Here is a 27,057-nt window from a genome sequence, read left to right as displayed (position 1 = left end):
TCAATGAAAATGGAGTTCATTTACAATTTAGGCAACAATTTCTTGCCTTCTCCTCCTAATCTACTCTATTCCTATTCTATTCACTATTCTAGCTACTAACTCTTAGCTATTAACCGATCTCTAACTATTAACCCTTACAAATGAAGAGCCAGAGCTTTATATAGAGAGCTCTTTACAATTCAACGACTCTGATTAAATTACAATCAATGGCTAGGATTACAAAATAAAAAACCCTAATTAGGGTTTATTATAACAAACTTCCTTAGCTAATGAGAAAATTACATTCAAGGAGTGAGGACCAATAGGAAGCAAGGGTAGGTACACCAAAGTTTGTGCCGCCCCCGATGAGTTAGGTACATTGAATCTGGACATGCTGAGGTGGACCAATTTGGCTGGAGGAATAGTGACTGGGATGCCACCTTGTCTGGTACTTGCTTGTATCTCTTGATATTTGATGAGAAGCTTATCTTTGATTAACTCTTCTGAAACTATCTGCTTCTTCACTGTACCCTTGAACTGACCTTGGTTGATCCTCCTTCGTCCTTGATGCGATGAATGATGCACTCCTTGATTCTCTATATGCTTGATGAGGCTTCTTCAAAGTCAAGCAATTTCTTCTTTTCTGACATCTTGTGATTTCTTCATGTGATAGAATGAGGTCCTTGAGGATAGCTTGGTCCATTACGTGCAATTCCTTGAACACTTGAAGTCCTTCAACTTGGAAGTACTTTGAGTCCTCTCTCATGCATTTGAAGTGCCCTTGATGATGATGGGACTGGAATAGGTCGCCCTTGTCCTGGCTTGATCCTCCTCCATCTGCAAAACAAACCAAAAGATTATTAAGTATACATGATATATTTGTCCTAACATGGCATTTCTTACCCTAAATCATCAACAAGAAGGCATTAGAATGAAATTCGCTCAAGATCCTCTCCAGGGACAGGGCCTATAGGAATTTCGCTCTTGACCCTTCTGTTGAAGGCATTAGAATGAAATTCGCTCAAGATCCTCTCCAGGGACAGGCCCTATAGGAATTTCGCTCTGGATCCTTTGGAAGGGTCAAGAGCAATTTTTGTCAAATGCACAAATCTTGACCATTTCCTTCAACCTTACTTCTAAGCTTCGCTTTTATGTCTTCTCCCCATCTCAATCTTGCTCAATTCTCAAAGGGATGTCAATTTCAAAGTGTTTTTGGCAAGAAATTAGGCTATCTTAGGATTTCGCTCTAGACCCTTTGGAAGGGTCAGGAGTGAAATTCATGATTAAGACACAATTCCATCCCTTCCTTGCTCCAAATTGCTTCTCAAGGCAAGCATATACTAGTCTTCTCTCCACCAATGCCTTAGGAATCCATATCTTAGCCTCCATCATGAGCAAATTAGGTGATTTTGGGAAATTCGCTCTGGACCCTTTGGAAGGGTCAGGAGTGAAATTCATAGTTTGCTTGCTTTCCCTTACTTAGCTCTATCCTTCCTACCTTGTTTTCCTTTGAATTTCACCTTTGGATCCCTCTCACACGAAGACAACACTTGTTTGATCCCAAAAAAGGCCCGAAAGGAGAAATTCGCTCAAAACCATGGCTAGGGACAGGACCTATTTAGAATTTCGCTCTGGACCCTTTGGAAGGGTTAGGAGCGAAATTCAAGATTTAACTCAAAATATTCACTTTTGGTTGCCACAAGTTATTCAAATGCATGCCTAGGGGTATCTTCAAGTTCAATTCACCCCCATCAACATTTGGCTCAACACATAATTGGGAGAAAAAGGAGGTTTTTAGGAATTTCGCTCTGGACCCTTTGGAAGGGTCAGGAGCGAAATTCACATTTTTGGACAAAATCCTTCATTTCTTTAACTCCAATCCACCTTGCAAGGCAAAATTGCACCAAATTACCCTCAACCACGCCAAAGGAACTAAGGTTTTGACCTCAAACCAAGAGAAAATAGGTGTTTTCAAGAATTTCGCTTTGGACCCTTTGGACCCTTTGGAAGGGTCAGGAGCAAAATTCATAATCTTGGACAAAATCCTTTATCTTCTTTACTTTCTATCACTTCAAAAGGCAAAAACATGTCAATTTACCCCCATTATGTCCAAGGAACAAGGCTTTTGGTCAAAACATGGAAGAAAATAGTGCTTATGGAGAATTTCACTCTGGACCCTTTAGAAGGGTCAGGAGTGAAATTCTTGTTCTAGGTTGATTTCACACTTCTTCCCTTCAGTCCACCTTCAAACTTGATCAAACTCACCTTTCCTCACGACAATCAAGTCTATTTGCCATCCACTTAGCTCAAAATCCTCACTTTTCAATGTCTTAGGCAAAATAGAGTGTCAAATTGAAAATTTCGCTCTGGACCCTTTGGATGGGCCATGAGCGAAATTCCTATTTTGGGTTGATTTTCACTATTCCATCGCCTGAATCCACCTTTCAAAGGCTAGAACACATCAAAGTCCTTCCATCCATGCCTTACAAGTCAAAAACTTGGCCATAACAAGTAGCAACATAGAGGATATGTGAATTTCGCTTTGGACCCTTTGGAAGGGTTAGAAGCGAAATTCATATTTTGAGCTAATTTCTCACTTCCTTTCTCCTTTCCATGCTTTGGACATAACTTCTCAAGCCTCCTTCAATCATCATCAAGTGAATTTGCTCCTTGAATTGGCATTTAGTTCAAGATTTTGTGAAGAAATAGGGTCCTACAAGAATTTCGCTCTGGACCCTTTGGAAGGGTCAGGAGCGAAATTCCTCCTTGGGCTCAAATCTTGACTTCATCTCCCACATTTCTTCATCCAAACAAGTGAATTGCCTTCAATAATACCTGGGACATGGATTAATTCATAGTTTTGGGCAATGTAGAGTGTCTTATAAAGGAATTCGCTCTGGACCCTTTGGAAGGGTTAGGAGCGAAATTCCTATTCTAGGCTTAATTCACTTTGAATTTGACTTGACTTGACTTTGCCTTAGACTCAACCTTTTGATGCATATCCTTCCATATCCTTGCAAATTCGCTCAACCACTCTTTGACTTAGGTGAAATCTTGGGTCCTTGGTGAAATTTCGCTCTGGACCCTTTGGAAGGGTCAGGAGCAAAATTTGAGATTTTACCTTAGAGACCACTCAAACATCCAAACTTCCACCTCAATCACATTGCTCCTACCTCTAACAAACCACCTTGAGGAGTTCTTGGCTCAAAATTTTGGATTACAAAGACATTATAACCATTTCGCCCAAGTACCCCTGGAAGGACAGGACCTATCCTAGAATTTCGTTTTGGACCCTTTGGAAGGGTCAAAAGCGAAATTGGTGAATTGGGCTAAACTTTGCCATTTGACTTGGTTGTTAGATCGTTCCTTCATCTTTTAAGGTCGATTTGCCTTCAAGGTGATATCATTTTAATGTTTTTGATGACAATTTAGGTCTTTTCCAAGGATTTTGCTCTGGACCCTTTGGAAGGGTTAGGAGCAAAATTTCTCCTCTAGGCTCAAATTTTGACCTTTTCATCAAATCTCCAAGTCCAGACTTGTCCAAGGTGTCCCCAAAGGATAAATAGGTTAGCTTCTCATCAATCAATGCCCAAGACTTCATCACTCATCAATTTGACCAATCTCAGACCCCCAAATATGATATTCACTCACAAAGCTTCACTGACTTCCTCGAACTCAGACCAGACACAAAAGAAAAACTTGATCTAAGGAAGGCTTTCAAAGAAACCCTGACCTGGAGCATCCACTGACTCACCCAAGCTCAAGCAGAGCATGCTATCTTAGCGATCCCTCTGGCAATACTCAAAATGCAAAGGCTAATAGACAAGAACCTAAAAGACCTAGAAAACAAACCCTAGAAGGCAAAAAGTAGGGGTCCCCATTTGTAATGGGGCGATGTGTGAATACGTCACAACACTGTGCCAATAAACATCTGTCATTATATTAGCATGCTTGTCTTTGATGTCCTTGAAGGCATCACATTCCATAAATAAAGTGTTTTTGTGATTCTATTGCCTTGATGTTGCAAAAAATACACACCCTTTCTTCCCATGCTTCTTCTGGTCTTTTCCACCTCCCTGTTTTACATCAAAGTTGACGCGAGTTGGTTCTTAATTGAGCACTAAGATTTTTGAATTTGCATGGAATATTAGTTGCTATATATGCTTTTTGTTGATGATCATATGTGGGGTTGAACTCTTCAAGTTAATACTTCTGTTTTCTTCATAGCACTTTACCCCATATACGCTTGCAGAACTTATCTAAAACAAAGTCTTTTATCTTTTTGTTATTCGCAGGGAAAGCATTCAAGCAAATATTTGATTTGCTCATCCAGTTGCTGGTTTGCTTTATCCATGTCTTTTTTCTTTTGCTCATGGTGGCATTGGAACCAACGTTAGGCCATTTATTAACTTCCATTTGTTCAACTCATTTTAACTAATGAGACACACCATAGCAATTTCCTCAATAGGTCTTTCCCCAATTCACTTCACATAATCTCATAAGGAACTAAGCCTTTTATTTTGAACTTGCTTGTGATTAGGTGCTTTTGAACTTTCTCAGTTTGTTTCCACTTTGAGTCTAAGGTGTTGCTAGCCCACAATTCACACCCATAGAGCACCACAAGATGCACTAAAATCCCAAAAAGAATCTGAATGGTATCCCAATCTCATAACTCTTTCTCTCTACATTTATTTTGGAGAGTAAATAAATCTTTCCAACCTCCCAAAATTCTTTTCTTTCTGTAGCCCTCCCAACTAAGGTTCTTGTTGAAGTCAACCTAAGGTATTTGTACTCTGTTACCACTTCAAGGGTGTTTGCCTTTAAAGTAGAACTTGTGCTGGTTCTATTTTTTGTTGTTGGAGAAAATCATGCTGGTATTGTCTGGCATCCCTACTTCTCTACAAGAATGTTCAAGGGCATATAAGTGATCTTGCAACTTGTGATCTGATTTAGTAATAAAAAATAAGGTCATCAACATATAAAAGAGCTTTATCACAAACTTGTCCAAACGGACACCATCTCCTCCTTGCCAATTCAACCATTCTTCAAGTTTGCCAATATATAAACTGAAGAGAGTAGGAGAAAGGGGGCAGCCTTGCTTGACTCCAATGTAACTCCTAAAACTTTTTGAAATGTTTTCCGATGTCCTGATTTTGACTTTAACTTCTTCATAAAGTCTATGGACAACCGCTCTTAAATGCATACGAATACCAAGTTCTTCCATTCTACTCCATAGTTTGTCCCTAATGACTATGTCAAAATCCTTTTTGAAGTAAACAAAACAAAAATACTTTTCCATTTCTCCCTAGACTTTTTCAATAACGTGCCTCAGAGTGATTCCATGATCAATCGTAGTGTGCTTAGGCCTAAAACCCGCTTGACCTTTTGCACACTTTTTTTTTCTGTCCATTTGTTGATTCTATTTTCAACCATAATGCCAAATAAGTTTGCAAATAAAGGGTTCATTATTATTGTCCTATAGTTGGAGCCGGAGGGGTTATTAATGTAACCACTCTTAAAAAGAGGTATCACAAGGTTGGTAGTCCAATCTCTTGGAAACCCTTGTAAAACGATGCTGAATATTCTCATAATGTGCGGCACAAGAGTTCTCACCCTCCATTTTAGAAACTTTCCTTGAAGTTCAACCAAATTCTTTGCTTTTCCAACCCCCGATTTTTAAATGCCAATCTCAACTTCATTCAAGGCAAAAAACTTTGTTGTGGTGTTGACCAAGGAAGAAGGGTCAACTCTTGATTCCTGCTCATAAAGTTGCCTTGCATATTCAAACCATTGACTAAATGAAATGTTATTTTCAGTTTGCTTCTTTCTTGGTTGAAGCTCCTAAAAAAGCTTCGGGTTAGTACTTCCAAGGTAGATTAACTCTTCCCACGTTGTGCTCAGGAATTCAACATTTTTTTTTTTCTTTTTAAATCTTCTTTTACAATTTAGTATTTATCTTCTAGTTGTCCAACTCTTTCAAACTTCTTGCAATTTTGAATTCCTCATCAAACCAAGCATTAACCAGAAAGCAATTTGTTTTTACTTTCTTATTTTTTGCTCTTTTTCACTTCCCAATAGCTCCTTGAATCATATTTGTTAGTTCATAACTGTTGAGGCCTTGTGAATGAGTTTTCTCCTTAGTTAGCATCTCTAGTGTTGCCTTGAAGATCAAACAATTTTCATGTGTCAAAAGAATTCTACCCTTTGGAGGAGGTTAACGTAGACATTGAGTTTTACTTCCAAGCTGCCTTTTCATTTGCCTCTCATATGATAACATTGATAAGGCAGTCACCATATACATTATAGATCCTTAATGCATAACATTTGCAACAAAAAGCCCAAAGGCTGCAAGTTTCAACTACAAAATGACAAAGACATAGAAACTATGCTATACCCTTAAGCTTGCAATGAACTTGTGCAATCAATGAGCTTATCTCCCTTGTCTAAGAATTGTAGTGGGTGACACAAGCAACAAGAAGTTCTTGACTTTGTATTGAGATTGGAAAGGAGGCTGCCTCAATAAGGTTGAAACTCTCAACCAATATATGTTGCAGACCTACAATTTTGTGATACAAAACCGACTAAAAGCTATTGATTCCAGTGATAGGAAATCACCATCATGTGAGTAAACACCATCTTGAGAGGTGCAAAAAGAGCTTAAAATCTTAGGTATTGTTTTGCCTGATTTTTTCTTGAAAAAGACTATTTTGTGGCTTGCCAACTAAAATGGCTGAAAATTGCTTTCAAATCTTGCAAAGTCAACCCTACAACATGCAACTATCATAAACCATAGAGAGCTTGAAAATATATTATTTTGCAGGCCAAATTTTTTCATTTAGAGGTGAGAGTGGTGTGCAGGCCTACTAAACAACAATAAATTGAATAAATATGTTTTAATTCATTTTGGGCATTTTAAAATATTTTTTGGGTGTAACTACAAGGGGATGGCTAACTGTCCCCGGGATATTTAGGGGATGTCGTTGACATCCTCAACCATCTCGGCGATGGTTAGCCATTCCCAAATTTATAGGACTTTAGGGCCACTTTTTTTTTTTTAATTTGGGATGGTGGGGGGATGTCTCAGAAGCATCCCTACATCCCTAGAATGTTCCTCAATATGGGAACATGTCAAAATTTTTTCAGGGATGCGTATATGAGGAACATAACATTTATGTGTTAGCAATCTAATTTGTCTCTTTTGAGACAACTCAAACTAGAACAATATGTGAGATAAAACCTCTTTTCTAATAGAATATTAAAATAATGTTAATTTTAGTATTAATGCTCAATAGTGTATATTCTATTTTAGTTAGATCGTCTTCGATCTTCTCAGCAGTTTCTTATTAGAAACTTGCTATTCTTGTAAATATCCTTGTATTATTTATGAGCGTCTTGCTCATTCTGTTAATAGATCAATTCTTTGAAATCCATATGCTTCTGCATTTGTTTTATGGTATCAGAGCTATAGGAGAAATTTTTTCGAAATTTTTTTAATTCTAGTTTCCAATTAGTGGAAATTTTCGAAATTATTTCTGGTTTTTTCAAAAAATCCATCTAGGATTTTTCGGTTGCCTAGCTCCTGTGAAATATCTCGGGTTTGTATAGTCGCGTTTTGTTTTTCGCGACCTGTGTTCGGCGGAGGTCGTGTTGGTGCGCGACCTGCAGAGCCGTCGCAACCTGTGTTCGGCGGTGTTCGTACTGGTGCGCGATCTGCAGCGTCGTCGTGGTGCTTCGCCTGTCCGCGACCTCCGTGCGCCTGCATCCTCCAGCGTCGCGACCTGCAACCTCCAAGCATCGCGACCTGCAACTCTCTGCAACGTGCGACCTGCAACCCGCGACCTGCACCTTCGGCGACGCCATTTATTTTCTGTGAAATCCATGGCTCCCACGACCTTTTGCAATTTTCGATTAAGGTGTTAACCTTCCAGTTTTTATCGAAAATCAATTTTTCTTGCAGATTCTTGGTGGGTTTTTCGAACACCAATCTGGGTAGTTGTTCGTTTTTTCTGGGTGTCTCGATTTTCATGCCTCGATTTTTGAGCCCGCGGATCCAGATTCTGACTGCAGATTCCTTCTGGGTTTTTCGCACGAATTTGTGGGTTGTCTTTGGATTTTTCTGGGTCAACCGAGAATTTTTTTTGGGAAACGTGCAAATGGCTTCTTTAACCAACCTGATGTTAGAAGGCAGTCAACGCTTTAATGGCAACAATTACAACATCTGGAAACAGCGTATGTTGACCATTTTTGAATATAGGCGTCTTGACTAGCTTGTTTTGGGAAAAGAGCTCAGTCCTGGTACACCTGGTGCAGATCAAGATAAGTTTGATGAATGCAATCGGGAGGCAGTTATGCTTCTCAAACTCTCAGTGACTGATGATCAGTTACCGCAGATTCCTTCCGGCAAGACAGTTTCTGACATCTGGAAGCATCTGAAGGAATTGCATGAGACATCCGACAAGAGCCGAGCATTCTTTCTAAAGAATCAACTGTTCTCCATTATGATGGATGAACGTATGTCCTTACAGGAACACCTCACAAGGATTAAGGACATTCGAGATCAGCTCGAAGCTATTGGTCGGACTATGGAGGAAGAAGACATGGTAGTAATCACTGTGAAAAGTCTTCCGAAATCGTATGAACACTTCATTGAGACCCTCAATATTACTTCCACTAATGTTGATCTGAAGTTTTCAGAATTGTGCACCAAACTTCTACAGCAGGATCGCTGGAAACAACAGTTTGGTAGTGGTACTACATCAGCCTCCTCGGAAAATGCTTTCACAGCCCAATCCTTTCACAAGGATAAAGGCAAATTTCAGTCCTCTCAGTCTTCTCAGCAGAAAGGCTCTTCTCAGACACAGGATGGAGCTAAGAAGAAGAATGTGCAGTGCAATTACTATCACAAGTACGGCCATATGAAGAAAGATTGCCGTCAGAGGCTCGCTTCTGAACAAAAGAAGCAGGGAGGGTCACACCAGAAGGCGCATGTTGCTGAACATTCCGAGCAGAAGGAGTCTGCCTTTTATGCCTTTATGGCTAATAGGTCTTCAAATCATGCGAGGTCTTCTACTTGGTACATCGACTCTGGTGCATCACGTCACTTTTCTCATCGGTGTGACTGGTTTACAAACTTCTCACCTTTCAGTGATTCCGTTGTATTTGGCGGAGGTGAGGAGTATACAATTGTTGGCAGAGGCACTATTCAGATACAGTCTGGTGGCAGGACTCTCCTTTTTCTGAATGTGTACTATGTTCCTGGAATGGAACTTAATTTGCTCTCTGTCAGCCAGATTATGAGGAATTCTCCTCAGCTAGATGTGGTGTTCAGTGCTCACAAGTGTTCCATCATTGATCGGGAGACTCGTCTTACTGTTGCTGTTGGTCTAGAGGATCATGGCCTATATAGGCTTCTTGACACTGGTGATTCTCCTGAAGTGGCTCTGGCAGCTCGTGTTTCTCCTCTCAGCACTTTGTGGCATCAGAGATATGGACATCTCAACATTCAGTATCTCTCTCAGCTATCTCGGGAGGGACTTGTTTCAGGGTTACCTGATATCCAGACTCAGCATCTTGGAGTATGTGGCGCCTGTCAAGCTGGCAAACAGCATCGGACTTCATTCACACATGGAAAGTCTTGGCGCGCATCTAAGGTACTTCAATTACTTCATGCTGATATTTGTGGTCCTATGAATACATCTTCTATTACTGGTTGCAAATATTTTTTGCTTATTGTAGATGATTTTAGTAGAAAGATGTGGGTGTACTTTCTTAAACATAAATCAGATGTATTTAGTATCTTTCAGAAGTTTAAGTCCTTTGTTGAAAAAGAGTCTGGACATAGTATCATTACTCTTAGGACAAATAACGGGGGAGAATTTTGTTCTGCTGCATTCTCCAAGTTCTGTGATACCCATGGCATCAAACGCCAATTGACTACACCCTACACTCCTCAGCAAAACAGTGTTGTCGAGCGTTGCAATCGTACGGTTGTTGAGATGGCTTGCTCTATGTTACAACACAGGAGTGTTCCGAATAAGTATTGGGCTGAAGCAGTGTTTACTGCTGTCTACCTTCTTAACCGTTCCCCTACTCAGGCTGTTAAGGGGAAGACTCCAGAAGAGGTTTGGTCTGGTCGGAAGCCTAAGATCAGCCACCTGAAGGTTTTTGGCTCTATTGCCTATGTTTGGATTCTAGATGCTAAGCGCTCCAAGTTGGATTCCAAAAGTTAGAAACTCATGATGACAGGATACAGTGATCACCAAAAGGCCTATAGACTGATAGATATAGACACTGAACGTCTTATCTTCAGTCGTGATGTTGTATTTGATGAAGACAGAGGATTCTTTCCGTCCCCTTCTTCTGAGCAGAGTTCTAAGGATCAGCCTCACAGTGTTCTTATTCCATTAGGTTCGCCTGATGGGAGGGATGATGCAGAATCTATTTTCGATGATGCACTACCTGAGTTCCCTCCGGAGAACAATCCTCCTCCTGCTCCTGATCCTGATCCTCTTCCAGCTCCTCCAGATGTTCGCACTTCTACTCTCCGGCCTAAATGGTGGGCCAAGACCATTGGTGATCTCAGGGATACTGAGCTCATTGAGGGTAGAACCTCCCGTAATAAGAGCAAACAGCAGCATACAGTCAATTTTGCTCTCATGGCTAACATACACAGTGTTTTTGAGCCTCAGACATACTCAGAGGCTAAAGGTATACCTGAGTGGGAACAGGCTATGGAAGTTGAGTTCCAGAGTCTTCAGAAGAATCACACTTGGGCCCTTTCTGATCTTCCTTCAGGGAAGAAGCCCATTAGCTGCAAATGGGTGTACAAAGTAAAATACAAAGCTGATGGAACCCTTGACAAGTATAAGGCTTGTCTTGTTGCTCGTGGGTTCTCACAGAAAGAAGGCATTGACTACGAGGAGACTTTTGCTCCTACAGCCAAAATGAGTACCATACGGCTCGTTCTTGCCTTGGCAACCCAGTTCAGTTGGAAAGTCCATCAGATGGACGTCAAGAGTGCTTTTTTGAATGGTGACTTACAGGAAGAAGTCTACATGACGCAACCCCCAGGATTCAAGGTTGCTGGTCAAGAACAGAAGGTCTGTAGGCTAGTCAAAGCACTCTATGGTCTGAAACAAGCTCCTCGGGCTTGGTACATGAAAATTGATAAGTACCTGACAGATCATGATTTTTAGCGGAGTCCATCTGATGCAAACCTGTATATCAAGCATACTAGTAATGATATTCTGTTTGTGGTTGTCTATGTGGATGACTTAATCATTACTGGCAGTTCAGCACATCTGATCACTGGGATCAAACAGGATTTGTGCCGCACCTTTGATATGACAGATTTGGGACTTCTACATTACTGCTTAGGAGTTGAAGTCTGGCAGACTGAGAACAGTATCTTTCTCTCTCAGTCCAAGTATGCCAAAAGTCTTGTGGACAGGTTCAGAATGCAGGATTGCAAACCTGCCTCTACTCCTATGGAACCCGGGCTCAAACTTTCAGCTCAGTCATCTTCACCAGTTGTGGATGAATCCCTGTTCAGGCAACTAGTGGGCAGCCTCATCTATCTTACTGCCACTAGACCTGACATCAGTTTTGCAGTGAGCTACATTTCACGCTTCATGACAGCTCCCAAGGCTGATCATTGGATAGCAGCGAAGCATGTGCTGCGTTATGTGAGTGGCACTCCTGATTATGGACTTCTGTACACTCGGAGTTCTGATCCTCTACTCAGTGGTTACACAGATTCTGACTGGGCAGGTTCGGTTGATGACCGTAAGTCTACAACAGGGTATGTGTTTAGTTTGGGATTTGGTGCTGTCACATGGACTAGTAAGAAGCAGCAGGCAGTGGCTCTCTCCTCGACAGAAGCAGAGTATCGGGGAGCAGTTAAGGCATCTTGTGAGGCGGTTTGGCTTCGACGAATGCTTGCGGATATGCATGTCTCCCAGGCAGGTCCTACTCCCTTATTCTGTGATAATCAGGGAGTGCTCAAACTCGCCAAGAATCCAGTCTTCCATGAAAGAACCAAGCATGTGGAAACTCATTGTCACTATATTCGACAGCTGGTTGAAGACGGATCCATCCAGTTGCTGTATGTTCCTACCTCGGAGCAGCCAGCAGACATCTTCACCAAGCCCCTTGGTCTTGATAAATTTGTAAAATTCAGGGGGTCTATAGGTGTAGTTAATAGATTGAGCATTAAGGGAGGGTAATAGAATATTAAAATAATGTTAATTTTAGTATTAATGCTCAATAGTGTATATTCTATTTTAGTTAGATCGTCTTCGATCTTCTCAGCAGTTTCTTATTAGAAACTTGCTATTCTTGTAAATATCCTTGTATTATTTATGAGCGTCTTGCTCATTCTGTTAATAGATCAATTCTTTGAAATCCATATGCTTCTGCATTTGTTTTATTTTCAAGTTATAAGTGCAATCTCCCTGATATCTAAACTACCCTTAGACTCTATGTTGCAAACAATATATACAATTATTCACACTATACAATGTTTCTTTTGGGTGTTTTTCATGAGTAAAAATAACTAGTTGCCCATTTTTTTACCTCGAGTACAAGAAGAAAAGTAATAGCTTGTCTCACAAACAAGATTTTAAGATTTTATGAATGAAAGCATTTAAGTATGAATGCCACAACACTTTCGTATATCTACTAAACCAGACACCAACAATTTGATGCACTCAAGATCTGAAAAGGGATATTTACTAGTTTAAATGACAACACATGATTCCAAGAACTAAACCACTAAGCCATATACAAAGCTACCACTTAGATGAATTAAAAATTCAATATAGAGATTGACATACTATTAAGTTTTGATTTAATCAATGAAATAAAAAATAGATACAATTAAACGAGCTTGTAATAATTTCAGCAGCATAAGCTTGTGTAGCTTCAACTATCATTAAGGACATAGCGCTTATTCATGGCCTACAAGATGCCCAATTTTTGGTACTTAGGATAATCATTATTTTATCCCAAAAATCATTGTTTTAAATCACAAACACTCAAAGCTTCTGAAAAATAGGAAATAAAGAACTTTAAAGAAAACATTGTCCTAAACAAATATTAAAATAAAAACTAATTCAAGTGACCTAAAAATTGAGGCCTTCACCTAATGTTTGACATAACAATTAGTTTGATGCATGAATGGCATCTATGATTCTAAAGTAGCCTTTTGTTGTGAGACTTGGCAGATCGTCTAATGAATACTAAAATCCACCAGAATGACAAATGGCAAGCAATGAGAAAAATATAATTGAGAGGAGGCAACAATCTATACGTGCGAATGGTTGGTAAATAACCAACCAGGCTAGGTATACCTGACCAACAAATGCTAATAATATTAATAACGTAACAATATTTTATTAGTATTACAATAGTTTTATGATGTAGTAATATATGGTTATAATATTTCAACAATAATCCTTATGTAATGTCCCTATTTTCTGCCCAAGTTTACGGAGAGCAATTAATTTAATTAATTAAATTGAGCTGTCTAAATTAATATTTCCAGTTAACCTGTATTTAATGAATTATGATTTTAAGTTGAATATTTTATTATTATAAAGTGACTTTACATGGAGCCAAAAAATAAAATATTATAAAATCACTTTATTATGAAGCAAAAATAATTAATATTAAAAAAAAGAAGTGATTTTAGAATTTAATTTTTGAAAAGTTTCAATAGGGTTTTAAAAGGAGTGTGAGACTTATTTCATATTCTTGATTGTTCATTTTGGAGAAACCCTCTTTGGGATTCTGAGGTTAGGTTTAGTTATTTAGCCTAAGATGAAAACCCTAAGGCAGATATTGGTTTTTTGGATGAAAACTCACTTTGCCAATCCTTGGTGAATTCGTACAGGGGGTGTAGGTGTGCAAACTGTTTTTGGTTTGCAGAGTTGGAGCAAATCGATTTATCTTTAAAAGTCACAGGTTTGCCAGGTTTGTAGGTACAAATTTATTAGATTTGTTTGCAAATAATAAATTTGCATATTCTGGGTTGTGCAATGGTGAAAGATCATAAATTGTAAGTGTTGTGGATGCAAGTGAAATTGGACAAAAGAATTTAGTGCAATGTGTGCAGAGGAAATTAAATAAAAATAAAAATAATTATAGCTGAGCCCTTTTGACCCAGCCGTACCTTTTTACACCCAACAAGGAGGTACCATTCCATATATCATAAAGAATGGAGCGATTGCTTTTGACTAAGTTTTATAGCCTTATCAACTTCCAACACAGCCCCTTATGAATATATTTATGCTAGTCCCGGCCTTACCAAAGAGATCACAGCCCTCATAATTATTGCTGTACACATTGTTGGGATGTCTTACTATACAAAAAGGCAGCTGTACAGTTTCAAGGAGGAATAAGGAGAAGTTTGTGGGGAGTGTTGACTCTTTCTAAAGTACAGGATTGAATGATCAGCAGTATGTTAAATTGGAAAAAAGATATCAAGATGAATATTTTTACAATAACTTTCAAACTAGCCGAAAGACATAATCAGACTAGCTGATGCACAAATTATTTGACAAAAATGCTCATATGAAACCTTGGGTCAATGATATGATTTTAAGGTAAAAATATGAGTTAGAATCTTAGCTGCAGGTCTTGTAATTGTTAGCATTCATCAATTCTTCATATTTGGTTTCCTGCAAAGTGTTTGACAAAATGATTGCAAGTAAAAAATAAAAATTATTGCAAGATTGAAACAACATAGCTTGTTCGGGTTATTACACCTTATTACATCACATGCTCAAGAGAACAAATCAAGAAAGTTGGAAAAATGTCAAACTTCACTATTGGAAGAAATTTGGTGTATATGTCGACACATTGCTGTTGAGTGGAACAATGTTGGAGCTAAATATTCTGCTATTGCACATGTTTGTGGATGTCGTTGCATTGAACTTCAATTTGTTTTGTGTGCCCATGAAAAATATGATTTCAAAAAAGCTTCAACATGTTCTAATTGTTGCAAAACAAATCTATAGGATGTGTCTTGGGAAACACCCATGCTTGTCAAAATGCGATGTAACCATATGGTTTCACAGACAACTCCACCTACAACATGATTATTTTCCTTTTTGGAAGAGCAAGCAACAATGGTTTTCTTTTTGGTCCCATATGATATTAAACCAGGTCCCAAAAAGAAAACAAAGGCTGAAGTAGACTACCTATATTCCACAAAACCTGTGTAGTCTACATTCATGTATCCTTGCAAAGAGAAAAATGTAGTCTTTTTGTACCCCAAGCCATATCCCATTATCCCATGGATGCATCTTACAACATGCTTTTCTACTTCCCAATGTGCAATCTTAAGTTCTTGGTGTAGGTTAGGTAAATGAGGCTCCTAATCAATTGGCAACAAAGAGGAGCATTCACTTGAGGTGATGGATCATTGTGGGAAAGTTGCAATCATGTCTCAAATGGGGTTGACATAGGCTTGCAATCTTCCATTCTTAGTTTCTTGAGCAAAGTCTTGGCATATAATAAAAGAGTTGGTATAGAATTCTCTATACCATGCAAGATTGGCTGCAGATTATAGCCACCCAAGATCTAGACACTTCATAAAAGCACAAGAGAGATTGGTTATGGAAGACTAATGCTGTTCTATCAAGGATGCAACTGATACAACATAATGGAATAAATGAGAATACAAAGGGGATCCCTTGGCTATATAGGCCAAGGTGAACATAGGATTGCATAAGATTATGACATGTGTCTTACTCTTATGACTCGAGACAACTACCAAGATAACTTAGGAAACAAGAAGTAAATGTGATAAGATAAGATCACATGACGACTGTTACATCTAGAAAGATTCATAGGACCTATGTGTGTACTCTAAGTAAACTTAAGTAACATGTGTGATTAGGACCTAGGTGAACTCATTAGGTAGAACACCTCTTTCACACCAACATCCCCCCTTAAGTGCAACTTAGGGAGAACGTACACACCATGCAAAGATGGGTCTTGACTAGTAGGCCATGTTAGGCACCCATGTACAAAGACAATGCAATCTATCCCAAACAAAGAAAAGGAGAAAAACTAGTGGGACAAAATTCCTCCCCAAATGGGAAATGAAAGCCAAGATGCTCTCCATGAACAATGAGATGGACAAAATCCTATGTGAGGAAAAAATCCCCCCCATAAGAGAGTAGAAGAAGAGAGACCATGCAGCTCTCCCTCAATGTAGAGTCTCCTGCAATGATGGTAAATTCTAAACACTGAATGCTAAAGATGATCCAATGTTGTCGAACAACATTCCTCCCCTTAGGAAGAAAAAAACCAAGATGATATGTAGGATATCTTCCCATTCTTGAAAGGAAGATGAGGGAAGATAGATGAAGTTGGATGTCTTTGAAGTATGCTCAAGTGTTGCCATGTTGATGCCGAAAGTTGCTACACTCTAATCAGGTGTTCTAGGCCACATTGCTGAAGATGACAATCCATAATCTCCTAGAAATGGATGTAGAACATCATCCAAAGACAAGGACACCTCCTCTGAAGACAAAGAGACCTCCAAATGTTGTTCAAAAGTATCAACACTCATGTCAAACCATGAGGAATGATCATGTAGGGAATGAACAAGAGGGTTAGAGTGTTCCCTCACGACAAACAAAGAAGGATAATCCCTATCAAAGAGAAGATGAATGGAATCAATTGTGTCTCCCAAATTTGGAATGTAGGACTCCATAAACAAACCTGCAATGTTTGTTATCTGATCGTCCCATGAAATTATCTTTGGGAGACAATGTGTGTTGTCTTGCTACACTAAATCACAAGGAGCCAAAAATGTGGCAACACAAGTATCATTAGAAGCAGCAATCGATAAAGGAGATGGAATATCAACACATGTCTCTAGAACCTCAAAAAGATGACAAAGCTCCAAGATTCAAATGACCATACAAAATCTCCTCAAATGTGTCCACACTAGATGCCATAGTGTGTTCATCAGCCATATGAACAATAGGAGCAAAATGTGAGAAGGTGTAGACTCAAGAGTAGTGATCAACCTTCCCAATTGCAACAATATTTCTGCTATGTAAATCTCGAATGATGACAGAATTTGGTGCAAACTAAACTGTTTTGTCTGCTCCACCATGTGTAATCTGATACATAGAAAGGATATTGATTGACAATCAAGGCACACAAAGAACGTCAGTAAATGCTATACTATCCATGTCAATAGATCCCTTCCCACAAACACACATATATGTGTTGTTGGCCATCAAGATGTGTGGTGATGAACAAGGCTCACATGAAGAACATACTCTGTGATGAACCCATAGGATGTGAGGCTCTAGAATCAAGTATCCACCCATCTAAATTAGAATTTGCAACTGCAACAAGTTCTTGCCCCTTATGTCTTTCTAATTTTGATGATGAAGAAGATGAACCACCGGACATTGTTGAAGGCACATTGATTTGATTCTTGTTACGAAGATGCTTCAACTTATGAATTTGTTTTGAATAACATTGGTGTTCGTCATGCCCTATTTTCTTGGAGTATGCACATCTAGGCTTCTCCTTCTTAGATGATTTCCCTTTGGAGGAAGAGGATTCAGATTATCTAATTAGCTTGTTCTTTTTCTTCTTTTTCTTCTTATTAGGATTCCATGTCTCTTTCTTTACCTTAGGCTGACTTACCACCAATGCATGTAACCTAGAAGACTTGATTAGACCCATGTGAATTAACTTTTCTTCCTTTGGGATTATGAGATTTGCAAAATAATCAAACTTGGGATCAACATAGGATGCTCCCATAGAAACATAATGGGTATGAAAGCCAAAAGCAAACTCAAGACCAAGATTGGTCAACACATTAAGAATGAATTGTAAATCCTTCTTGATTATGTTGCAATCTTTTAGCTGTGTTCTGAATTGTTTGATTTTGGAGATGTAGTCTTTAATACGGTTAAAAAGTTTTGGATTAAGATTCATCAAATCATTGTCAATCTTATATCCCCTAATCTTATAAGTTTTACCATACATTTTTTCAAAAGTCTCCCATTCTGCCTTAGGTATTTTACATGATTTAAAATGAATTGCGAATCAAATGAGACTTATGAACATATACATCCAAGTGTCTTCTCCTGTTCCGTCACCCATTTTGTTAGTGCATTAGGATCACTAGGTTGAGAAATTCGTTTGTTTAGATAGCAAAGATAACTCTTTCCCATGAGATGTTTCCATACTGGTTTATTCCATGGTAGATAATTATATGGAGTTAGGAGTTCACTTTGAGATTTCTCCATTGCATGAATACACAAACAAGCAAAAGAATGGAGCACTTAAAAGACGACACGCAAAAATGTTACCATAGGAGAAAGGGTGGACCCTTGAAAGTTCTCAAAATGAGAACTGCTCAACAACACCTATGAGAATTCGCAATTTTTGGAAACACCAGGCACTGAAATTAAAAACCAATTGCAACACTATGAAGAGCATAAAATTCTAGCCGAAATGAAAAAAATTGCACTAAAAAAGGACTTTGGATGATTGAGTTATGGGCCTCCGAAGTTGACCTTCCTAAATAAAAATGCAAACCATGAGGGGGGGAAATTTTTTTAAACCCGTGCTGACTTCAACATGGAATATTCCTTGGAATATAGTTAGTGTCCAAAATATTCTTTGGAATATTCTTCCTCTTGTGCCTTGATAGAATATTTTGTCCCAATAATAGATTATTTCAAATTCGACGATCGACTGGGAATCTGTAATGTCCCCTTATATGGTCCTTTAGATTTTGGGACTGATTTCTTTAAAATCAATTGCAAAAGTCTTCTTTTTATTAAAGTGATGTTTCAAACAGATGGGGAGAGTGGCAAATGTAATGCCAATTATTTTGATGATTAGATTGTTCAACAGTACTTGCATGAAAATGGTGGTTTCACAGGCTTATCAGAATATTGGATCTGTTATATATATATGGAGGGTGTTTGCAACTTATACTAAGATATAATAGGTATTCCAAATAAATTGGTATATATGTGAGTTGTACAATGTAAATAGGTTAATGATTGTATGATTTATCCGTGTGTCTGCAAGATCCAAACACATCGATAATTTGCTGTCTCTGATATCTCTGGAAATATATGCAGTCCTCCTTCTGCTGATCTGCCAATTACTTATTTGACTTATGACCTGATGACTTGATGGGTGTTATGTCTGAAATCACTTTAGAAAATATGCAAGTGCAAAGGATATTGGTTGCAGATCTCAGAATATTTTGCCGTTTTCTCCTACCTCCCCATCTTGGATGCGTATGACTTGCTCTTATACCCTTTAAACTTGAAAGATTGCATCTCTTGAGGAGTGTCGAGACACACCTCTTACCATCGGATCCCTTAATAACAAATCGATAATGTTGGTTTGATTTCTTCAACAAATTGTAGGCTGAAGGATACTTAATAATTATCGGATAAACCCCTGAATTCTGTCGACTGCCAAACTCCTTTGCGATTCTCTGTGACTCCAAAATTAACAAAGGCAAACGTATCTTCCACAACTGGCGGAAAAGCTACGGAACCTTCGATGTGAACGCTGGTCTTTTATATTTCTCAGGCCTGACAACTAAGGCTCTTAACTTAACAATATTAATCCACCAATATCGCAGAGAGCAGCTTATATTGATTAGTAGTAAAAGTCTCTATCTTAGTTATTATTTATCGATACTTCTATAATCGCTATCTCTGAAGATTCATGGTCAAAGATAATTATTGATCTCATCACCCTATCTTTGCTACGTAGCTTTCCTTGTTTCTTTTATACATGTTTGCAAAGGCAGACAAATCTGACATGTGTCAGATTTGGTCTGCCACTAGGTGTTTATTTAATAGTTATTTAATAGTAATTAATATTGACTGGAAATCAATATTTTATCTAATAATTTATTACTATGGAGGTAAATGGTATTTAATAATTTATTATTATAGAGATAAATGGTTATTCATTATTCAATAATAGATTGCTGATAGAAATAAATGAATGGTTAATCAGTATTAAATAAGTGTATTGATATTTAATGTAATTTAATTTTTATGTTTTAATGGTAAAACTTCTTTAATAGTTAATATAACATTAATAATTGAAATATGAACGTTACATTAAAATAAAACATTAATAATAAATAATAATCATAACAAATAATAAATATTAATAATCATATATTAAAGGAAAATCGTAAAGTCTCATAAATGAGATGATTTTCCAATATTATTAAATGTTAATTAACAAATGTTTTAATTATCATCTTTATTTAATCCTATGTCCAAAGAGGGGTTATGACAGAATCTTCGACATAATAAAGGAATATTCTTTGCTTTTATGGTTAGGTGTTTCAAATTGTGGGTCCTACATGGTATCCTTAGGTGAATGACAATTTGCCACATGATGGCTTGGGGGATTTGTGGTACCTACGAGTATCTTGCCTTGCGTAGGTCTCTTGTACGAAGACTTGCGTACTATGCAATTTTTTTAATAATTTTATATATACCTGTGTACTATGCAATTTTTTTTATAATTTTTGAATTTTTCAAAATAAAAACAAAAATTAAAATAATATATACTTTTTATCTCGATTTTTTTGCATGCCTGCACCTGTACCATCGTTGTGCAGGTGCCTTAATGACATTAGTACAACAGAGGGGGGGCAATTTTTTTCTTCAAGCTCCACATTATGTGTTTTGATTTTGACTAATTGATAGTCGATCGTAGGGTTCTTGGGCCTTTTTAGTGTGATGGCAAGGTTTGTTTTGGCCCAAAATGCTTTGAAATGGCAGACACCTAGATTTAGCAACCGCCTTCCTCAAATTCTCATAGATTTGAGCTCCAATGTTTAATTTGGACCAAAAAGAAAGGCGAAAGCGACTTTCTTGAACCCTTTGAACCCAATGGTGAGCTTAGATTTGCACCAAAAAGCTTTGATTTTGAATTGCATTACAAATCCCCAAAGAGGAAACCCCCAAATCTAGTATTTCTATCAAGTTTTTCTGATTCTCTAGGTCACCCTTCGATGCAAGAGAAGAACATACTCAAAATTTCAAGATCCACCAAGATTTGCAACCTAGATCTCCCAAGTAAGACTAACAAAAAGCAATCCCACATTCTTTGACACCATGTAAGAGTTGGTATAGAATGCTCTATACCATGCAAGATTGGCTATAGATTATAGCTACCCAAGATCTAGGCACTTCATAAAAGCTTAAGAGAGATCATCTATGAAAGAATAATGCTATTCTATCAAGGATGCAAATGATACAACATAATGGAATGAATGGGATTGCAAAGGGAGCCCCTTGGTTATATAGGCCAAGGTGAACATAGGATTGCATAAATTATGATGTGTCTTAATCTTATGACTTGAGACAACTAACAAGATAACCTAGGAAACAAGAAGTAAATGTGATAGGATATGATCACATGACAACTAAGACTGTAGAAAGATTTCTAGAACCTATATGTGTCTCCTAAGTAAACCTAAGTAACATGTGTAATTAGGACCTAGGTGATGAACGTACTAGGTACAACATCCTTTTCACACCAACATATTATAGTTCAGAGACAAAAATCTAATTCTTCTATTGCCACTTCAAGTCCAAGACAATAATGTAGGAGTTTGAGTTTTACCATGTTGAATGATTGTTTTAGAATATTCTTTATTGCTTCAGTCATCTGTGGAGAACTCCCCGTGAGGACCATATCACTGACATATACAATCAAAATCACAATCACTCCCCTTTTCTCTTTGAGGTATAGATTGGGGTCATATGGATGTGTAATGTCCCCTTTTTTAGATTCTCTTGCTTTGCAATTGGTGTTGTCTTTTTGGGTTTGTGTCAGCCTGTTTAGAGGGTCAATTTGATGTTACCGGTGTGCTTAGATGGTTTAGTGGAGTTGTATGAAACTTTTAGATGTTATTTTTCTCTTCTCGTTTGGTTTCCAAGATTCTTGGAGGGAGCGTCTATTTTTAGTCACCCGATCAGGTCCGTTTATCATCTTCATCATTGGGATCAGTCCTATGCAGTCAATTTTCAATTCCGATGCATTTCGACCATTGCCGCTAGTTGGGTGTAACATTGATGATATTTCTCTCCATTATTGGTGCTTGAAGAATAATAGGCTGATCTAATGGTTAAAACTCTTTGGACTATTCTTTTTGTCAATTTTTGGCACAAATTGGGAGTTGTCTCCAGTTTAGTTGTTAAGGGGAACTATTAGATCGATGTAATATTAAGACACAAAGTTAGACTGCTAGATGTAAGCTAGACTAAACATTGTACACATGCACTTATTACTTATGTTAATGATGTAATAACATCACATTAGTTATTTTTGAAATGTTACAACTGACAACCACTAATGTAACATCCACCTTCAATAATAATTTTAAGCATTCACACAATGAAGTATATATTAGACCATTCATTTTGACCAAGAAGTATGAACTAGGGCATCTGCCTTGGGAGTTCTTGCTCTTGAGTAATGGATACTTCGAAAATATATATCATTATCTGCTCATGAGAATGTTGGGTTCATTAATTTGGGTGATTTGGATTTTAATTTGATCATTTATGTAGTTTGTACATTTATTGAAGGGCATTGATTTTTCCTGGTATGTCTATGGTATAGGACTGATGGAGTTGGTCTCTCTGCACCACAAGTAGGAGTAAATGTTCAGCTCATGGTGTTCAATCCTGCGGGTGAACGTGGCAAAGGAGAGGAGATTGTTCTCATCAATCCAGAGATTTACAAGTTTTCTAGCAAAACAGAAGTTTTTACAGAGGGTTGCTTATCATTTCCAGAAATTTATGCTGATGTTGGGGTAAATCAAATTTTTTAAAATCATCGATTTTTATATGAGAATATGCTCTCAGTCTTAGCTCTCGGCAACATAGATCATGTTATCCTTTTTGCTTCCTTTGTGATCTTGTGGGCAGTCTTCAATGAAGATCTGAAAAAATAAGGTCCATTGATATATGAAGACAGTCTGAAACCTTTTTGGCCTTTGCAATGCATGATGGTTTTCTGTGAAATCAAAGCTATATTTATTCTGAAGTTCAACTGATGACTTTCAACTGAATAATTTTTTATTCTCTGAATTCAAAACACTACAATTCTTTTACCCAACCGGGGGTATCATATAAAGGATTCAAAGCCTTCAAAAATTGAATTTAGTGAACTCTGGACATTACTTAGGTAGCATATTTGCATCAGTCTAATCATGAAAGTGAACTACCTTAACAGTATAGAACAGAGATGAAACCAGTAGGGATAAACTGGAGTGAAGTATTACTTGCAAGGGTGATCCCTTCTCTTCTGACAGACTGTCATGACTATCCTATCCTTCTTAAGATGAAAGGTTTTGTATGAGTCCTTGGAAAGGTAATGTTATTACATGTTTATCAGTACTTTTAAGGGAGTGTTTGAATAAAGCTGTTGAGAGTTTTTCCTAATTGCTATTTGTAGTACCACTAACAACCTGAATTGCTATTTGTAGTACCACTAACAACCTGAGTTTTATTTTTGTGGAAGTGGGAGGGGTTGCAATGGAAATAAGTCTGGATGGTAACTCTCCAAGCTGAAGCACTGTGTGTTCTCAGCTTTCTGTGAAGCACTGAATAATTCTGCATATGGACATATAGCCCTGATATTGTATCTAAATATTCTTTTGAATAACACATCTTAAAGTTTTGAGAAGGTTTGGCAATGAAAGTGCTTTGGAGAAACTTGAATGGTTTTATGATGCATGGTAGGAGTTCAAAGCATGGTCTAAAAACTTGGTGATTAACTTGTTGACTCACAATTATCTGCAAGCGGAAAAACTCTAGTGAGTCACTCATCGAAAACCTCACCATTGAGTTTCAGGCCAGGACTTGCCCATAAACTTGCATGTTTCAGCAAGTTCACATTAGAAACTCGCTTAACAGTGCTAAAGGACATTCTGAAGAATGAAACAGGCAGAACCTCTCTTTTTTTGTCATATTCTCCTTTATCCTTTTGTGCATTTGACACTCAAAGAAGATTCCATTGATTATCAAGTGATTGTAGACTGATAAGGTGAATTTATTGACTGCATTTGAAAGGTATATACCTCTTTGTTTTTCCTTTTTTCCCTTTTCCCTTTCGTTCTTCTTACAGTATTATTTCTAGGGTTTTATTATTTCGTTTTCTTTTTCCCTTTTCTATGAGCTAGGGTTTACAATGTTTTCTTCTTTTTTGCATCTGCAAGTAACTGAAGTAATGGAAAAGCTAGGGATCCCACTTGGAAGCATTCTACATTTGTTATATTGGTAGGAATTGTGGTGCACAATTATTATGGGTTGTGGGTGAGAGGGGGCATCAACCGCCTCAAATATTATGCTGTACAAATTTGTGGTTGAGATGTAAAGTTGTGTAATTTAGTAGAACTTGAGATTACATGAGATTAGAAAAAAGATGATAGTTGAGGCAATGGCATTTGTGATAAATTCTCCTCGAGATTTAGAAATGGATGCAGCTATGCTCCCCCAAGTTTTTGGGAAGCAGACAACAGGGGACATCAAGACATGATTCCAGTGCAGAAAATTTATTTGGCCATTTTTGGGGACGTCAAGGGACTACTACTAAAAAAAGGAAATTTTCAAATATATGGAAATTTCAAATATTCATCATAGACATGATATGAACTTTGTGAGCATGGGTAATTGAATAAGAATTATGATGTGTTTATATATATATATATATATATATATATATGAGCATTAGTTAATAAAGACATGCTTGACTTGTGTGTATATTCAATTGAGGGATTTATTATTAAATTTTTCCTAAAGCATTAAATATTGCGTGTTTTGTCGTCAAACTCATTAGCAAAGAGGAATGGTTAAGTAAAAAGAGAATTGGTTATGTTCTAGTTTGACCTTAGCTAGGATACTAGTAAATGTGATTGTTCTATGAGTTGTTTGTGTAGGGCATGATTGATATATTTTTGCATTATGAAAATGACATTTCCTACCAACTATGACTTAACTCGTATTCAACAACAAAATAAATGGAGCATGTCAACTTTGTCTATGGCAGACCTTGTATACTAAACAAGTTGTCCAATGTATGAACCAAGATAATCCTTGATTGTGGCTTTGATTGTGAAGATGTAGAGATTTGCAGCAGGGGATATATTTTTTGTAGATTTTGTGATCATGATTCATCATTGGTCAGGTGGGGTTGAGGGGCAGAGCCCCTACCACCAAGCCCAAATTAACACGTTCAAAACCGCATAGATCTTCATGGAGCACACCATATTTATAATTTTTGTAAATTTTAGATGGGCATGTTTTAAACCAAACAAGCATTGAAAGGTTTTAATTTGTTTTTATCAGTAACTAAAATGCACTTGGGTATGTTAGGGAACAACTAGCCGTCCATGAGATAGTCAAGGAACATTTGGATGTTCTTTGGCCATTTTCTAACATACCCACAATTATTTTAGGGATGTTTCATGACAAAAAAGGGGACAGGGTGGGGATGTTTCCTACTTGACCATGTGACCCCAAAATGTCACCTATATGGGATGAGGTCATTTTGGACAAGGGATGATGCTTGGGGAGCACTGGGATGTAGTGGGCTCTTGCCTTGACCATTGGTATAGGGCTTTGTCATGGCCCAACCTTAAATACCTCTTGTTTTACATTCGATTCAGCTATCTATTAATTCCATCATTTATCCTTTATACAATGAATAAAAATAATAATATTTAACTATGTATATGAATCTTAATCTCTAACTTAACAAAATAGTTAGCAGATGTTTTAACCCAAGGGACATAACCCATTGGGAAGCACAATTAAGAAGAGAGATGTTTCTCCTAGAAGATACGTCTCCTCACAACAGAGAGACGCAACGAATGAGAAGTTTAAAGAAGGGCCATCGGTTGTTAAGAAGACACACAGAGAAGGGAATTTCGCACAAGGCAGGAGCAATCACGTCATCAGCGAACAGTATCTCTGCATCATAAACACGGTAACATCTTTCCACAATATTAATCAGTCTCTGTGTATGCCCCTGTTAAAGTCTCACAGTCACAGTATTATTTTCATAAGATTTAGTATTATTAAATTCAGTAATGTACAGATAAATGGTAATAATATTAAGCATAGAATTAATTCATTATTTGATGGTGGATTGCTCATAATAGAAGACAGACGTATAACCCAAAGGACTATTAAGGAATCATAGATGATCAAATCATACTGCTAAAGCTATTAAGAACGTAAATTAGAATTACAATCATGAATGCCAATTTGAAGAACATCATAAGTAACAAGAGGATTAATGAAATGGTTCTGTTTATGCAATCTGATAGAAACTTCATAGAGCTGATAAATATAATCTCTCGCAGACATAATAATAAACACAATACAGTGAATAGACGGTGGTATACACACACAATTTGTAAATCTGTGTAATAATTCATGGATAGAAATTAATAATCTGACCAAAAAGAATATGCTGATAAGAATTTACAGAACTATAATCAGACTTTTAGCACTTGTGAGGGAGGGAGAGAAGCTGTAATGGAGAGGTTAAGGGAGACTCGTAAGTTGGCTGTTCTAGAATGACCCCAGTGGTGTCTAGGACCTTGAGAGCACTTAACTTGAGGAGGCTTGCAACCTGGTTACAGCCTCATTCCAAACTCACAAGGAAAGAAAGCCATGAAGAGAGGTTGATATATGGAAGGTCAGTTGGAGTCACCAAGTGGAGCAAGAAGGCTGGATGAAACAACCTCTCTTGGGCTTGGGTAGAGAGACTCCAAAACGAACCCCATAGTATCCTCCCTCCAACATCGTGTTTGTGAATAATTTGGAATTTATATCATAATGTTTATCAACAGAAGAATGTATCTATTTGTATCAGGTTTCATGATTTTATGTAGGAAATTATGTTTAATCACATGTTTTCTAGTTGACCAGGTATAATCTCTAAATTAATTCTATGTCTTTTCTGGTTTATACTACAGAAGTTAAGAAGGGACATTACAGGCTTATCCACTACAACTAGTTCTATTTGAGT

The 27,057-nt window shown here is 37.6% G+C and overlaps 1 protein-coding gene across 4 annotated transcripts in view; it reads left to right on the top strand.

The window, feature by feature from the left end:
• LOC131033740 (peptide deformylase 1B, chloroplastic/mitochondrial) overlaps window positions 1–27,057 on the top strand; it is a 228,012-nt gene that overhangs the window by 54,441 nt on the left and 146,514 nt on the right. For all 4 annotated transcript variants that reach the window (XM_057965015.2, XM_057965016.2, XM_057965017.2 and 1 more), the window contains one exon: window positions 22,639–22,831. In XM_057965015.2, the coding sequence (XP_057820998.2) occupies window positions 22,639–22,831 (193 nt within the window). The remainder of the gene's footprint in view (window positions 1–22,638; window positions 22,832–27,057) is intronic.

This window comes from Cryptomeria japonica, chromosome 4 (assembly GCF_030272615.1).
Source record: "Cryptomeria japonica chromosome 4, Sugi_1.0, whole genome shotgun sequence".
NCBI lineage: Eukaryota > Viridiplantae > Streptophyta > Pinopsida > Cupressales > Cupressaceae > Cryptomeria > Cryptomeria japonica.
Note: the sequence above shows the minus strand (reverse complement) of the source record. Positions and strands in the feature narration are given on the sequence as shown.